Consider the following 18,025-nt stretch of genomic DNA (forward strand, 5'->3'; position numbering starts at 1 on the left):
AATATGATTTAGCTTTGGCAATGACTTGAGAGGCTGCTATGAAATACAGTGCAGGTTTTGGAGAAGAGCATTCCTCTAATATTGTATCATCCTTTGGCAGACTGTGGATTTAAATCATGAATTTGAAAAGCACTGACATTATCAAAAGGGATTTTTGCTGAAGAAAAAAGGGGATGGTTTCTGATGCTGGGTTTACCACAGGTGATCCTATGAGCGTTAAAACAGTAACAATATACATGGAAACTAATTCATTTTTGTTGTTTTGCCACAACAGGAACACCTGTCTTGAAGTATCTGACGAGGACTCACTCACTCTAGACACAATTTAACAGGATATTTGGAAGGGATGCAGCTGCAGGACAATTGTGCAAATTTGATTGTATACGTTGTTTGTGAATGAAGGAGACAGAAGCAACAGGGGGAGTGCATTAGAGGCAGAGACTGCACGGACAGAGTTGAGATGCAGATGGTGTGTATGGTGATGGAGGGTCAGGGCAGGGGAGGGGAGGGGAGGGGAGGAGAGGGAAGAAGGGACGGAGACACAAACAAGGAGAGAGCAAGGATTTGGATGGATACACAAACACCAAGTGTGTTCATAAAAAAAAAATTTAAAAAAAAGGAAATCCATTAAAACTGTCTGCATGTTAGCCTCAACTGAGCATCTCTGTCTCCATTACAGCCATCACATCAGAGATATCAGAGGATTCATTCACAACTCCAACCCCTGTAATCTTTGGCTGAATGTTAAGCCGGAATTAAATCAGCAGACAGGGGCGAGGCCTGACTCAGCCTCTATCTTAATGCCCAGGCTTCCTTAGACCCTTATATAACTTGCACAGACAGGCCTAAAGACTCCAGCTGTGGCAGACATATAGAGGGGAGAGCTTAGCGGGAGAAAAGCATTAAGTCATCTTTTCAGTGTCTTCATGGAGCACCCTAAACCGTAACCCAGTCAAGTCTGCGTTTAAATCTTTAATCTGGCACCTCACTTGACTTGCCCTGAGGTAAAAGATGAACATAAATCTACGTCATGTTTGTTGTGTCAAAACTCTGGATTTTACAGCAACAGACCACGTTTTGCCATGCAACTTTGCGTTCATAAAGTATTATGCTCATTATTTATTTCATCATATTCTCCCGAGTTAGGCCACAAAAAGTATGACTTGGAGGATGGAGCTTCGGCTTTTGACCTTGTCTTATACCTCAAGTACTGTGAAGGTTGGATTTTGTCATGTTTAACTGTTACCCTATTCATTTAGCTCCCTACTGTAAAATGTACAATTCTATGAATTTTGGATTATCAATTCCAATCTCACGTCTGTCTGTGCAGCTGGGGCCCACAGCTGGTTAGCCTAGCATTAGCATAAAAACTGATATCAGATGAGGGAAAAAACCCTCCTATAAGGATCTGTAAAGCTACTTATTATATTGTATCTAATTAATTATTCGTACAAGTATAACTTACTTGATTTGTACAAGTATAACTTGTTAATTAGCAAGCTTTGCAGGTGTTGCATTGCTATGCATTACAGTGTCATTTTTGTACTACCAATTGGGGGCATCTAAGTTGGACATTTGTTGCATTCAGCTTGAATATATAGGTTTTATATAAATAATACATGTGCAAATGAAAATTCAATTTTACACTCTCTCTAATGAACATGAACACACACATAGGCCGAAATAGACATGCACAAACAGGATCCTATGGACATGCATTAATGGCGAGGTCTCAGAGTGAGGGGGCTGCCCACAGCTAGCGCTCCAGAGCAGTTTTGGGATTCTGTGCCTTGCTCAAGGGCAGATCGGCAGTGATATGAATGTGATAAGGCTTAAGCAGCTTCGAAAGTCAATCCACATGGAGGGAAAACAGGCTGAGTATATCTACCATCGAGCATTCAGATAACCTGTTGTTAAGTGCCTGATGAAGATTTAGCATTTTGTTAAGATATCTGCTCTCGCCGTCTCCTCACTCAAACCTCATTTCAGTGTCTGAAATTACTGCTTTGATCAGAAATGTAAAGCCTTGGTCTGTGTTTCAAATGTTTTGAAACTGAGTAACTGTTGTCTTGATGCCCTGAAGGAAGTTGCCTTTCACGCATTGCAGATATACTGTATCATATTTGACAATGGCTGATAGGTTACAATATTTAATGTGATGTAGCCTCAATCAGGTTTTGTTGTATTTATTCCAAAACCGATGTCAAACTATTACAACAATGAGCTGACTAGTTGCTAAGCTATATAGAAAAACACAATCAGTGTGGGTAAATGAGTTACAGTAACTTGACTCTGATGGTTCCACCAATTACAAACAAGAACTAACCAAAACCATGGATTTATTCAGAAGGCCTCTGGGCATGGGTGTTATTTGTGGAATGCATCAATTATACATTATATCTTCATTCCGGATTTAGCATCGTACGCTGGAATTTTTCAGCCCTGGGTAGTATGATGACACACCTACAGTACATAATTATCGACTGTAGCATGTGTCACTAATGCCAGCCCCCGTAATTGGCGTTTTAGGTATTGATGTCAGCAAATACAGGCCAAAATGGTTTGAAATGCACACAGCGTAAATGCCAATTTTCCACACCCGACAGTGACTGCCAAACACGGACACTTTTCCCTTCACAGTGTGTGCACAAAAGAACACATGTGTTTTCATACACAGGAAGAGAAATCGCCTGGCTGGCAAGCTGACATACAAAGAGGCCCACTTCACACAGAAAGATTTCTCTCTGATCTGGCAATTACGCATCATCCCACCTCACCCTCCAACCCCCACCCTCACTCTTTCTCCCGGTCTTCCTGATGTTCTGATTGCAGCTTGAGGGAGACAGGCAGCACAAGAACCCTTCAATCTGGCTCTTGACTGAGAAAAAGCTGAAAATGTATTCAGTTCTCTCCACTGTATGACTCATGAACAATGTAGGATGGTTGGGAAACTGTATTGATAACAGGCCAGCATGTACAGTGGTAGGTTTAATCAATGCAGATTAAGCGTAGATTTAAAAAAAAGATGAAAAGACCCAGTGTATTAATAATGGCTGCAGTTCTGCATCATCTTACAATCCTGTATTAGTGCTGTGTTGCAGCGATGCAGAGGAAAGTCTTGTTGATGCAAAATGATCCCTTGTACACATCCACTTGACAAATCAATAGCATGTACCAATACCTTTGCCCTATTTGTTATTTTGTTTGTTCATGACTTCATTACTGGGTCACAAGTTTCAAATCTCACAGTGCAGCTTCAACACCCTTTTTTAAGAGTGTGAAGGACATAGATACCTGAAGCTGAAAATACAGAGAAAGCAGGAGAAGAACAAGTGGTAAAGAAACGTTAATAATCTTCTTGATGTATCACGTCTCCACTTTTATTCTTAGCAGTATTTCTTATTGTTAATAATATGTTGATTTTATGTAGCAAGGGTGTGTCTGGTATTTTTTTTTTTCCTTGGGGTGGCTCAAAAGCAGCACAGGCTTCTGTAGGGGTGGTGTGAAGTCACACACATTTGTCTAAGAGCATTTATTTACCATACATATCTCTACTAATAATTTCTACTTCAACCACTTCCATAAGTCATTGTGGATTATTTGATTTAAAAAAACCAATAACCACAAAGTAGCAACATATAAATCATTGTTAAATCTTGAAGGACTCAAAGAGGAAGTTTAACCTTCAACAAAAGCTGCTAGCCGCCTGTTGAAAATAAGGCCAGTCAGTTGGTAGCTTCTCGACTCTGACCGGTTAGACAGTTAAAGTTTGTGGGAGGGCGCCTGGGTGGTAAATCAGATTTCAGCAGAGGCCCATGCCCCCCTAGGACACCCCCTAAAAACCTACCTCGGTAGATGCTTTATAAAAACCTGAATATTGCCTTTTAGAAAACTAGATTGTAGTCATAATCATGATGTGGATATGTGTGTCTTATAAAAAAAATAAATAGCTTAGCTACATTGAAAAACATTTTCAAACGTGTTCATCAGGGAACAAAGGCTGATTATGAGTAATCTTTCAAATGGATTTATTTAAACAAAAACAAAAGATTCTTCTATCAAGCTAAATAGCTAGACTTTAGATCATTCCTCATTTCATTTAACTTTTTAGAATGTTAATTTGGCCTTCTTTTTTATGTATCTGATCATTTATTGATGATATCATCATTTGCCTTGTATTTAGCTTTTCATATATGAAAGATTGACAATGTAACACATTTTTTCTTTTCAGTTTGGCTTTTGATAGAGTTTTGTTGTCTTGCAGCTCTCATTCGTATTAGCCTGAGTAAACAGCGCTACACAAATAGAGTCTGATTATTTGACTGATTAATGTGAGGCTATCTGTTCCATTTTCAGACATTGCTTCCCCAAAATACCCACCCATCAACTGTTTACATACTGTAACACAGTGAAATGTGCAACATCCCACATTCTTTCTGCCTCCCTGTCATCTTCAGATAACACTAACTTTCACTGGGGACCAATTACTTACTTACAAAGATGTACTGCTATTGATATTTATGTAAGCACATGGATGTAAAACAGAATCCTCCTGTATCAACTGGAGACAACAATAACAGTGTGATACAATGTTGGATCTGCTCACTGTAAAAAAGAAAAAAACACACACAGTAAGCCTACAGTAAAGGATTAATGGCTCTGCGCAGAGACAAAAGCCACACTGGCAGCTTTAAGAAAAATTACTGGATGCCCGTCGGCAGTTCAGATGTAAATAAGAGTGGGCTGGTGCCTCAGCTGTCAGAAACTACACCAAAGAGAAAGATCACACTCCAGCTGTTACAGTAAACCGCCAAGAATGTGATCTTAACCATTTATTTTATCTTGTAAGCACCTCTTAAAGTCATGTTTTTTTTTAAGAAATTACTGCAAAATGGAGAATGAGGAAAAATCAACTTCTTTGAAACATTTGCTGGAATCCAGAGAGACGAACTGTTCTCTTTGCCAAAGTACTTTCTAAAATCACGTTGGATTAACTAACTTGCAAAACCTTAAATGAGAATATCTCAAGCAAAAAGTCTTCAGAGATTAACATTTTTTCTGCAGTGTGTGCAACGTGTTGGCATTTCCATGTAGTGGGAGAGGCCAGAGAAACTTCCATTTGGGAACATTTGGCATGTGTTCTCTTTTGCAACAGAGGATGTGATGCACAAAATGCGTTGCCTTTTCAGTGACAAAAAAAAAGAGTGTCAAAGTCAATGAGAATAGGTATAGTTGACTTTTAAAAAAACCACAGTTAACCCATTTTTACTGAGTTTTTCAAATTGAACTGACATTTATAAGTTGTGCAAGAAGCAAAGTTAATTTCAGTCAGGGAAACTTGGCACATTTTCTCTCATGTAACAGGAAATTTTACAATGCAGAAAAAATCCCTGCTGCTGTGCCATATCTGAGGTGAAAATGTGTCAGAGACACGAGAATAGGGAAGGTCGTGTATGTGACAGTCTTAACTAAGAAGCTGGTTTCTGTGTCTGCAGGCTTTTCGGTTGATTGTTAGATTAATTTTATTGACTGTAATGTTGTAACGCATTAATATTGGATTTTCACTTTCTGAGGTAAGAGGGCTGAAGGGGAACATAAATATTTAATCAGATCCATCTCCACTAAATATCAAATCTGATCATTTAATATATCACGGTGCATTTTCTTTTCTCTTATTACCGCAATGTTGATTCCAAACGGCACACAAATTCTCCCACACAGACACACACATACAGAGACATTAACACACACACACACAGACACACACACACACACACACACACACACACACATACACACACAGCGTGCTGCCTGGTGAGAGAAGATGTTCCTTCCTCACACTGAGCGCCAATGAACTTCACCAGAGCTGTTTTAGGCTTGCATAAAAAATTCACGACTCTCTCTTAGCAACATTTGCCCTACATACTGCACACACACACACACACACACACACACACACACACACACACACACACACACACACACACACACACACACACACACACACACACACACACACACACACACACACACAGCATGCTCACGTATGCATCACAGCATTATTCATGGCACACACGTGAGCAGGCAGAAAGAAAAAAAAACCCTCTTGGAGATATTAGCCTGACATGGTTAATATGTGAGTAGAAAGACATCTTAAAGGCTTTTTAAATGGTAAGTAATGATCTGGAGCGCAGACGTGCTAAACACATCTGCCGAATCACTCCATCGGACATTTTATCGCCGTGTCTTCACGAACTGGATGAGCACTGACACATTGCTTGTTAGCATCTTATTGGAATCATATAGTGAGTGATGAAATTTGCAGCAACTGATCTCAGTAAATCAGCCTATCATCAACCAGCTGAGCGTTCTTCCAAATGCATTTCTTCACATAAATCCCATTTTCAGATTGTTTGTTTACATTTGTAATGTTTTTCAGAGCTATGTGCATATTTGTATGCATCCTTGAGAGGAAAAAAACAGACATCTCTGCACATATCTTCACTGCAGGCAGGTCAACACCTCGGCACTCCCATCCATTTTCATTAGACGTTAATGACAGGAGTGGAGGGGTGGACGGGCCAGAGGGAGGGAAAGATTGAGAGGGTGAAAAGATATAGTTATGCCCCCAGTGGAACAACTATCAAACCACTTTCTGCTGTCCTCGACCATAAAACTCCCTCTGCTCGAGTTACATAATCCTTCTCTACTATACACTACCAGCACATTGTCAGATATTGAGATTTTACTCAATATGAACGTTGTTTTTTCGCTGTACATTTAAAATGGTGGTTCACAAGAAGACAGAGTAGCTAAAGAAGAACATGAAACGCTGATTTTCCACTTGAGAATTAGCCTCATCTAAGTGTGGGTAGCAACACCTCTGCCAAGTCATCTCTGCTCAAAAGCATGCGGAGCTCCTGCTCGTGCTGGCCGAGTCAACATGTCCTCTTTCAATTGCAGTTTAAAAAAAAAAAAGTTAAACCCACTCCAGAAACCCTATTTCTTCTATCATGCTTTCACCGGGTTCTTTCACTCAGAAGTGTATCTAGGTCAGTCAGTAAACGGAGCCAAGCTTCGGCCATGTGTGGTCAAGTGGTGAGAAGGGAAGCGTTGGATGAAGTATGAAACCTCTATGACTAAACTAACACTTTGGAACAAACTGTTACTTAATTATTCTTGCCTCCTTACTTTGAAGAAATATAAAGCACCATGCAAGATAAAAGCTGCACATAATGCAATGTTTACCTTACATGGTGTACAGGCCTGTACAGGCTTAAGGTGTTTGGCTTATTTGCATTCTTTGCTCTTTTGCATGTGTGTCATAGCATGATGGAACAGCAGGGCGAAGGGATCAATAGCAGGAAGAAGGAAGAAAGATCACATGTAATTGAATATCTGAAGAGGCATCAGGTCAATATGTGGATGAAGCTAGTCTTCATGCCTTAGCATATTTTATAGCTTTTTGTATCAAAATGAAATGTAATTACAAATATGATATCCTTCTGTGCCTCTTCAAATAAAACTTATAAGGAATGACAGAAACAGCCTCAGTCGTCTTCCTAGCTTATCCTCAACATTTTACCTACTTTATTAGATTTCTCTAATTATGAATCTGTCGTTTTGCTCTTGGTTGATCCTGAACAATCTCAAACCGAAACTATTCCTTTCTGCTGCCAGCAGAGAAGCACTTCCTGCAAATCCTGTCCCTTACTGGCAGTAATGGCCAACATGCTGTGACTGCTATAAAATACCGTCAATCTCTGATATCATGCTAAGCGTATCCTCGGCCTAGTGTGAAGACGCTGTCGCAGATGGAACGGGTGCAATCAGTGAAGGGTGAAGAATATGAAATGCAGAGATTCACTCAATGCTTGAGACATCAAGAAGTGAGCGAGAAAACGATTACTTCATTGGTGCATGTAAGAGTGTGTTAAAGCATAAGCTTTCCCACCGGCAAGGTTGTTTCTCCAGTTCCATACCAGATTATTTGAGTAGAAAAAGTAAATCCAGACCTAATTATGAAATAACCTGAGGTACATTAATTTTACAGCTGAATTTATGTGCAACAACTAAAACAAACACAGCATGGATTCTACAAAAAAAACAAGAAAAAAATCCCTAACTCTTAGACATAAATAGCACCACCAGTGACCAGAAGCATCTCCTGATGGTAGCAAAAGCACATCCAAAACGGCTTATTTGTAGGTTAATCTTACATTTGTCCAGGGAGAAGAAAAGATTATAACCAAGTCTGTGTGCACGTGAGCACTGGTGCACGTATCCATTTTTTTTACAAAGAGGTGCTAAACTTCCTAAAAGAAGCTATAATTGGACCTTAAGCCAGAGAGTAAACAAACATAATGTTCCCTGCAGATTATTATTTCATTAATCTGTTTGATGTTTGGTGCAGGACTGGATTAAGGTGTCTCTGCATTTGGGCGTTTTACTCCCTTCCCTTTCTCTCCAATGTAGAGTGAGATTTCACAGTGAAGAAATACACCTCAAGCGGTGTAATGTACAATCTTTTTGCCTCCATTCACTTCCATCAAAAATCCATCCAACAAAAGCTGCTGGTATTACAGGAAAATATGTGCATGAATGTCAGGGTTAGTTGTGTGTGTGTGTGTGTGTGTGTGTGTGTGTGTGTGTGTGTGTGTGTGTGTGTGCGTGTGTGCGCACGCGTATGTGTGTAAGCATACTTGGACCCCACTTGCATGTCATGTATATTGTGTGAGAAAAAAACCATTGCATGTTTTATGCATGCTCTAATCAAGCTGCTGTACAGCCCTAAATCAAGCATGGAGCTAGAACACTGTCTTGCCATTAGTATGAGCAATTTCAATTTCGCAGCTCATCGTCAAGTAAATTAATGCAAAGGACTTCCACACACACTCACAAACACACAGACACGTGCGGACTAAAAATAGCAGCATCAGCCTTACCTTTCTGTACACTATCATATTGGGGGACTCGTCCGCTACCCCGTTGGTGCCCTGCCCGCCACTGTTGGTCTGTGCCATGATCCAGTGAGTTAATCTGCCACAGGAAATGTCAGGTGCTCCTGTTTGAGGACAGAAACACAGACATTTGTGTCCACCAGAAGAACAATGGAGGCTGAACGTGCCAAGAAGAGAACAATTTCCATAACTTGAAGCCTAATCACATGTTTGTTATATCTGACATTTGCAAATGGGACAGATTTGCATGTTTGCACATGTGTTCACTTTCCACAAGGTCTTGACAAGGACATTTAAAAAAAAACAACCTTTTTTTGTTCAAGTTTTTGTTACTGTTACAATTACCACCGAACGGGGCAAAAGTTCAACTTGAAAAGGGGCTACAATACCCTTGTTCCCAGATGGATTTATTGTGCACAAAATCAATGTCTGCAACAGTGATAACCTTTAACTGTGTTGACATCAAAGGATGCAGCAGCAATCCTCTCAAGGCACCTAAGTGCATCCTGGGATTGAGAAGGGAAATATAAGGTGAGGTGAAGACCCGAACCCTGGGAACGGTACAGATGCAGTAAAACAACACACCGTCTCTGGAGGAGGAGGAAGGCTACTCTACAATGCAGCTTAGAAACAGAGCAGCCATAGTCAGAACGTGCTATTGAAACGAATACCGTAATGCACGTTACAGCTCCGTCCTTCTTTCTACGAAACCCACACGACATCGTTGAGAGGTTTTAGTCTGCAACACTAAATAGCCCATCGCATGCAAAAAGCGGAGTCATGCAACCTGCTCCGAACATGAGGACGCTAGCTCTACTACACACCACTGTTTTTTTTTTCTTCTTTTCTTACAACGAGCCACTGCCCGATTCAGCACCTTGGACAGCTACTGCAACAACAACAAAAAAAAAAAAAAAAAAAAAAAAAAAAGAACGCACGCGCCTGAGACTGACTTTCTGTTTTTTTTTAAATCACGGTAAATAAACAGACAACACATCGGTCAGCGGAGGAGAAGGAGGCGAAGAAGGAGGCAAAGGAGGGAGGGGAGAGCTTACCTGAAAAAACGGGCAGTCCGCTGTAGGACTCCTGAATCCGTGCAGAGGTGGAAGCCTGGTCCGTAACGTTCAGTGTGTCAAGTGGCAGACATAGGAATGCGAGGATAGTTCATTGGCAGCGTGCTGAGGCAGACATTCGTTGGACACTTGGTGTGGTTACAGCTCTCCGTCTCTCTCCTCCTCTCTCCTCTTCTCCAAACGATGCTCAGAAGCACGAGCGCGCCGCCACGGAACGCCGTGAACGCGCATCGATCCATGACCAATCGCGTGTAAAGAATAAATTACAACCCGTTTTGGAGACCAGAAGCATTGTTTTTTTGGGGGGGGGGGTTTACGGCTTGAAATTTGAGTCATGTTGTATGTGCAGCATTAATGTTGTGGATCTTAGAGTTAAGCCAAGATAGAGTACACTCACAGGGTATTGATATTTTATTTCACTTTTTTTATTAAAGGTCAGAAAGGGAAAAAATGTAGCACAAATCTCTTTATTTCGAAGGAGAACTTACTCTAACCGTGTGGACAAGAACATGCTATTTTTATTTATTTTTTGCATTTTTTTTTTGCATTTTTCTTTTATTGACAGTGTGAACAAGCTCTTTAATGTTCTGAATTACATCTTGTACAACATGGCTAAGAATGTAAATAGCCGTGCTAGCAGCTCTGAAAAGCTGTAGGAAATGCATCATGAGACCCTCAAAGCTCCGTTTCATCAGGACTTTAACAAAGTGTGTGCTCAAATGCCAACGTCAACATACTAACATGTTAACAATCACTATGCTCACATATTGTTGCTCACAGATACAATGTTTCACATGTTCTCAGTTTGTAAAGCAACAATTGTCAATAAGCACAATTCATAAACAATACAATGTATCTTGAGGGGAGCATTGATTTCTTTGTCAAATCATTCTTTATAGAGTTGTGTGGAATGTGGACCGAAGCTTGTGAGCAAACTGACTGACAAGACCATTTTGCTTTGACTTAAACTCATCAACAGGGAACATGCTATTGTCAGAGGCCATTCAGTCAATACTTTTTGGCTCTACATCAAGAGTTTTCAAGGGCTCATTACTTGAGTATTTATCATATTTGCTACATTATTCATCTTAGACAGATTTCAGAAATCCTATAAGTTAAATAATAATAACAATGCAGATATTAAGTAAATTAAATTTACCCCCATGTATTAAGTATAAGTGAATGTAACCCACTCCCTGTAAATACAGCAATAGGATATAATCCGTTTATATGTGATTATGTAACACTGGCAGAGTTCATTTGGTTTGTAGTGACAATTTTTTTTTATCTATATTGAAGTTCATTTTAATGATATTACTTTTCAGTGACAGGTTTAATGCATTACCCCAACATTTAATTATGATTTTTTTTTTTCATGTTGTGCTATTTGTAAATAAATACATAGGTAGAAACAAATGGATTGGTTTTCTTCCTCCACTATTTCTGTGAATGCAGAATTCATACAACACATAATGTCCACACCCAGATCTTCTCAGAGTCAAATCTTTTATCACTGTGTAAAAGTGTATTGCTTGTGCATCCTGACAGTCTATGAGGTGCCATGTTGGGTGGACTGTTAATATGTGAGCATCTGGTTGAAAAACTTCATGTGACCTACATTGTGGTTACTGGATGAGGTCACTCTTATTCCTTGTTGGGGTTTTTTTTTTTCTGAATTAATTTGAAGTTAATAATTTCAGTGAGGCTTCACAGATTTTCTGGTTATATATTTGTAAAAAGAGTTTAAAAAACAGATAAATACAGAGGCTCAGTTGTTGTAACTAATTAGCCGATCTGTTTTTCAAAGAATACCTGTCTTGATTAGAACTGAGAGAAGAACGTAGATAAATATTAAAAGAAGAAATGATCAAAAGATCAAATAGCTGCACACACACATTTTACACAAAACTGTGCCACACACTGACTGCAAATGCAAGAAAATCAGATGCAATGTATCCACTGCTGCATATATAAGTAAATTAATTATCATAAAATCTCTTAATTTGCTGCAATCTGTGGCTGTGAGATATGCAGCCGTCCAGGCGTGAAAGAGAGCAGATGTGCCCCCTCTCCCTATGAAGAGTATGTTTGTGTATGTTCATCTTTCTTCTGTCTACACTTCTCCTTTGCTTTCTCTTCTCCCTGCAATGAGCACCCAAACATAAACTTTAAACGTTATGAAATCACGTTTATTCATAATGAAGGCGGACATTTCTTATTTCTTTGCATACATGTCAGAAGTTAAAAAGGTTGTATAATGATGTAATGCATGACGTCTAACTGTGAACAATAACAAAGGCAGAAGTCCTGATTTTCTGGCTGATCTTATTATCCAGGTTTATTTGAAACATACAAGGTGGATCTGCCCCTACATGTTACTTCTCTATTTACAAGGATGCATGAGAACACACTTGGGCAGAGGGTAATAATGGTAGTTTATTGTGCTGTGATAGAGACTAAATCCCAGCTTTGTTTGGTAAAGTATTATCTCATTTTAAATCCCATATAAACAGACTGACAGAGCTATGTAAAGGATGGGAGCTTTCTCCCCTCCAAGTTATCTAAGAGAAGACTTAAACAGGCTTGGAGATTATTATCGATCCCTTGTATGTCTTGTGTTCGAGAGCCATTTCCTTCCATCAGGCAGGCAGAAAAGGGTTAAAATTAAAACAAGAAAAACTACTGTAATATAGCGATTAAAAACTCTTTATTCTCAGCAAAATGTCAGGACATAAGGAAATGTTAAATGAGGTCTTATGCTGAATTTGGATTAACTTTATGTCCGTTACTGCACTTAGATTGTGTTTTTAATTGGCTGCCTTTTTTACAAGAGGAAACATTTTGTATAAGGACGTATAGTAGCGTGAAAGTCAAATTTTTATTTTTAGTTATCCTCCCTGATAATGATCATTTGCTTAAACGTCTGCTTAAAAAAATGGATGTGCTGCAAATGAGTCCTACTGCTCATTCTACCTTAAAACTCTGAATGCTCCACTCCTCAAATCATGCATGTCACTTCTGAGGTTTATTGTGGACTTAAAGTGAAAGTGAATTTTATTAATCTCACCAACAAATGTTTGCAGAGTTTTAAGACTTTCAAAGTACCTGTTCCTTATCACAAAAGCACTGTTATAATGTCAGAATAGATCAGACTTGAGCTTCAGCAGCTATTTCAAGACAGCATTGCATCAGTCTTTTGTCGTCTAGAAATAATGAAAATATCAGAAGCATCATGTCCAGAAGACTTCAAGAGACTCATTCTTGCATTCATCACAGCAGGGTGGACTTGTTTGTTTTCCCAGTAGACTAATTCCCAGCAAAGCCTTTCATGAAGCTGATGCAATCACCACTCTTATGTCTATACACTGCCTTCCAGTTAGTTAAAGAACTGATTTGAAGTTCTGCTGCAGTTTATAATAATGGCTTCTGGTCAAAACACATCTCTGATAGATATGACACAGAAACCAGAACCCCTCAATATTTATTAAGCAGCCCGGAAAAAGTGCCTCAAACAAAAACCAAACACCATGTTGGTCTAAGCTGCTGTGCTGAATCCAGCATGAACCAGCTAAATAATGATCCTGAATGCACCTAACCTTAATTAAAAACATTCTAATACACCTGCATCTTTGATGAATAAATTATGTGCTGGACTTTTTACCCTTGATTCAATTTAGGGACATGTAGTCCTTTTATGTGCTTTGACTTTTATCTTTCATTCAATTTGTATATTTAATAGTATCATTTTTTGTAGCTAGTTTCGCTTGTTGCAGTACTTCATAGAATCAATTTTGTTTTCTTTTTTAAACAAATCCTGTGTTAGAAGGTGTATAACAATTCAAACCTTGTTTTTTTCACATCAATATTTCATGCTAATGATGAAATATACTTCCTCAATCCCCCTGATTCCTCACAATATGAATGTCACCATGTGTGCAGAAGAACAGCTACAGCAGTTAATGCCCATTACATTCATTTTAGTCACAGGAACATCAGGTGAAGTTATTAAACATTTCACTGAATGTCTTTAATCACAAGAATGCATAACTATTGCCATCTGTTTACAGTAGTTTGTCACCATTGACAGGTCTGTCAACTTTAATTTAATGTCTAATAAAGGTCAGGTAGCCTATCTGTCATAAATGAACAGTGATATATAGTGCAACTAATAGGACAATAATAGCCTAGTACAAAAGTAATAAATAGAGGGTCATAGACAAGCATCATATTCAAACAATTCAGGGTAGGATAATTTATCATAGATTGCATGTTTCAAACTTTTTCTATCCATGTTACCTAATGTGTAATTAAAACAAAAACATCTCAAAGTACGCGTTTTAATGTCAAAGTCTGCAGTAAACATCAAAGCCTAATTATATTGACAGCGTTGTAAATTTCCAACACATAACTTACAAAGCCAAACATTCTGTAAGGTCTTTCCAGGGGTAGTTTTCACAGCGTGACTATTTAATTTCGCTGAACGAGCCCTGGCATTGCTAGAACTCAGATTCCCACGATGCACCGCTCCATTCTTCGTCGGCGAACAAAAACGCGGAAACAAAAGAAATAATCAGTTTGTCATAACAAATGACACGGAGCTGAAAGTGAGCGTATAGTCGTAGCTGACAGCTGTCATAGTTAACACGGTAGCCTCCCCTTACCCCGTCTAAAAGACTTACCATGGCTTTGAAAAGAATAAGAAAGGTAAGATTATTCGTCTTTTTCTGGATTTATTTAAGGCTGGAGCGATGCGGAAGCGCCGCTGTGTATCTTAGCAAGTCAACCGAGGGTGTAGCATCTGTTTTGCTAACCTGACGTGAGGACATATTGTACCGATAGTTCACAAGTGTGGTGAACTCGACAACTGAATTCACAAGATAAGCTTACTGGTTAACAAATCCCGTCATCACGACAGCGTTGATGACATGTCGGGAGCCTCAGATGTTCATCTTGTAAGCTGAAGTTGGCCTAGCAAAAGTGAAGCAGCGAAGTGAAAGGCAAATTCATGTCGGTGTTTCTGGCGTATCTCCACTACATGTTAATTATCTGAAGTGTTAGTAAGTCGTTTGCCAAAGTGTGTTCAAAGTTCAACGAGCTGCTGTTGTGTCAAATAAATGCGCAGGGCGAGAAGCTGTTACACTATTTTAATTCTTACTATAAAAAAATATATTTTTTCAGGAGTTGATGGACTTACAGAAGGACCCTCCAGCTTCCTGTTCAGCTGGGCCTGTTGGGGATGACAGTAAGTGTTAGAATACCTGACATGTGTGTAAAATAACTTCTGTCTGTGATATTGTTGTTGCTTTGGAGACTGTGTTGGCACTGTTCCTGATATTTTTGGTTTACATCACTAATACAATGTTCTCACAGATGTATTATCTCTTTCTTTGTTTTCTTTTAGTGTTTCACTGGCAAGCTACCATCACGGGACCGGTGAGCTTTTTCTGGATTAGTTTCCTGGATTTCTGTTAAACCAAGCTGCTTCTGGATCTGTAGACAATAGTGTTTTATGTTGACTTCACAGCCCTTTTCTATTCAGCGTGGAAAAGCACAGACTGGCACACTCCATCCCTGTGTTGCTAACTGAAGCCAAACGGCATTACTGAGACAATAGGGAAAGGGGGACAACCACAATGTCTTAATTTAAACAAATGAAAGAAAAACTAATGAGCTCAATTGTGTAATTATCTAACTGGTTGGGATAAGGATACAGGCGGTACTGAGCATGATTTAACGTTGATGTACCTGTTTGTTTTCAGAATGACAGCCCGTATCATGGTGGAGTTTTCTTCCTCTCCGTCCATTTTCCCACTGACTATCCCTTTAAACCACCAAAGGTAAGATTTCTCATCTTGGAGATTGATTTACTGTGTTGTAAAACATTTCCACGATTTTCTTATATTTATAAAGGGAATGAAAAAACATTAATAAATTCATGCCCTACTAAGAAGTTAATTTCAATTTTAATTTCTCCTTTTTAACCTTTTTTTCGCAGCTTGCCTTTACAACAAAAATATATCACCCGAACATAAACGGCAATGGTAGCATCTGTCTTGACATCTTGAGGTCACAGTGGTCCCCTGCACTGACAGTATCAAAAGGTAACTAACTGCTTTAGTCGGCCTGTACAAGGCAATGTAGATCATTACAGCAGCACTGCTAGGGTTCTGATTTCTACCATCTAGTCTGAAGTCACAAGGATAGACAGATTTTTTTTTTTTTTTTTTTTTTAAGAAATATGACTTACTGAAGTTTAAACGTAGATGTCGGAACAAGTCATAATGTTACATTCACTCAAACCTAAATCTGGAATCCACCAAATCTCCAGCTTCTTTTAATACTGAAAACAGGCTTTCCAAAGATGAACCTCTGCTTTGTGTACTTTTTCACTTAAGAAAACTGTAAATTAACACATTTTGGATTTTAAAGAGAAACAGGTGAATCTTTGAATACTTGTGTTGACAGTAGTTGCTAAAATGACGATTTTTTTTTTTAAGGACCTAAACACCAGATTTTATTAGAAAAGTGCTAATTTGTATTTAGGGAATGAGCTAAAATAACTAAGTTATTTCTATTTTAATTTAACGCTTTGTGCTTACTAATTGTTACTTTTTTCTTCCAGTTTTACTATCCATATGCTCTTTGCTGTGCGACCCAAATCCAGATGATCCACTTGTTCCGGACATTGCAAAGATCTACAAATCAGACAGACAGAAGTGAGTTTGAAAGCCAAGACAACTGGCCTGTGGGAACACTGGTAACACTGGTAACATTCACCTTTTGATAAGAAACCCATTCTGATCTTCTTTTGTCTCTAGGTACAACCAAATAGCCAGGGAATGGACTCAGACCTATGCAATGTGACAGAGTCAGCATCAACAACGCATCCCCAAACACCTCAAAATCTGACAGTACTGTTTTGACTGCTCCACCACACTGGTTCTAGTTGAGGTGTTTTATTCGCTTGAAGCACTTTCTCTACTCACTTTACTTGACTTAACTGTTTTTACTGTTAATTTTATTTTCCTTTAAATTGGCATAATTGTATTATTATTAGATTTTGGTGAGATGGCCTGATTGTATTTTCTTTCTTTTAAACGATTGATCAAGTCTCTATGAAACTTATTTTAGTTTTTTTTCTTTTTACATTAAAGACCTTCAAAAAGTGGATTGCAAAGTGTTTCTTGACAATGAAAAAAGTAAAGAGTAATGCACCATCTTGCTGTGATTTAGAATATTTTATTCTGTATACAGGTCTATTTCTACAACCAAGTTAGTTTGCTCCCTATTCTATTCTTCTCGTGGCCACCAGGTGGCAGCCTTTACATTTACAGCCCAAGCCTTTTCAATCAGGCATTTTCTCTCCTCTACAACTTAATACTCATGTATGTGTTGTATAAGCTCAATTGGCAAATGGCATTCATGTATATATCCGCCATTAAATTGTCTTATTTCAGCAGTAAAGAGAAAATGGGCAGATATTTTGTTACTTAAATTATTATTAAACCCATCGTTATCATCACCTTTGTGGTCATACTGCTGCTCTATGTCTCATATGGAGGTGTCCAGATAAAAGGAGACATGTTCTCCCTGCTCATATTTATATTAAAACAGGCATACAAATACTCAACCTCTGCATTGCTTTGTTGATTTTCTTAAACCACACGGGTTGAGTCTGGACTTGCCTTTTCCTAGTAACACCCCAACATGGCCTTTGGCTTGTCAACGTCTATAACTTGCTCAATGAAAAAAAGTCTGGGCATGTCTGATAATTGAAATCATACTGACATAGAAATGAAGAAATTAAAACCATAAGGCTTTGCTCAAAGCTGAACAAGCTGAAGTTTGAGAAACACAGGCCAGATTTTTCTCATTAAAAGTAAATTTGTAATGTAGATCATACATAATTCATACATGATGGACGTATTCACTCCAAATGAGCCAACAAGTGACACATTCGTTACTTAGCTGTGAGCTCAGACTCAAATAACT

The 18,025-nt window shown here is 38.8% G+C and overlaps 2 protein-coding genes across 3 annotated transcripts in view; one reads left to right on the forward strand and one right to left on the reverse strand.

Annotated features, from left to right (window-relative positions):
• rgs7a (regulator of G protein signaling 7a) overlaps positions 1-10,267 on the reverse strand; it is a 56,148-nt gene extending 45,881 nt beyond the window's left edge. The window contains exons 1-2 of one of the 2 annotated variants that reach the window (XM_020639200.3): positions 10,016-10,267; positions 8,946-9,064 (exon numbers count right to left, since the gene is read on the reverse strand). In XM_020639200.3, coding sequence (XP_020494856.1) covers positions 8,946-9,023 — 78 coding nt within the window. In that variant the 5' untranslated portion in view covers positions 9,024-9,064; positions 10,016-10,267. The remainder of the gene's footprint in view (positions 1-8,945; positions 9,065-10,015) is intronic. The other variant, XM_020639199.3, reaches the window with a different exon arrangement.
• Positions 10,268-14,577: 4,310 nt separating this feature from the next.
• LOC109987893 (ubiquitin-conjugating enzyme E2 D2) lies at positions 14,578-17,201 on the forward strand. The gene is made up of 7 exons (XM_020639154.3): positions 14,578-14,737; positions 15,212-15,275; positions 15,435-15,466; positions 15,793-15,870; positions 16,029-16,134; positions 16,656-16,749; positions 16,852-17,201. Exons 1-7 carry the CDS (start codon positions 14,714-14,716, stop codon positions 16,895-16,897), a joined length of 444 nt encoding a protein of 147 aa, XP_020494810.1. The 5' UTR covers positions 14,578-14,713; the 3' UTR covers positions 16,898-17,201.
• Positions 17,202-18,025: the final 824 nt, after the last annotated feature.

Source organism: Labrus bergylta, chromosome 10, assembly GCF_963930695.1.
Source record: "Labrus bergylta chromosome 10, fLabBer1.1, whole genome shotgun sequence".
Classification (NCBI taxonomy): Eukaryota; Metazoa; Chordata; class Actinopteri; order Labriformes; family Labridae; genus Labrus; species Labrus bergylta.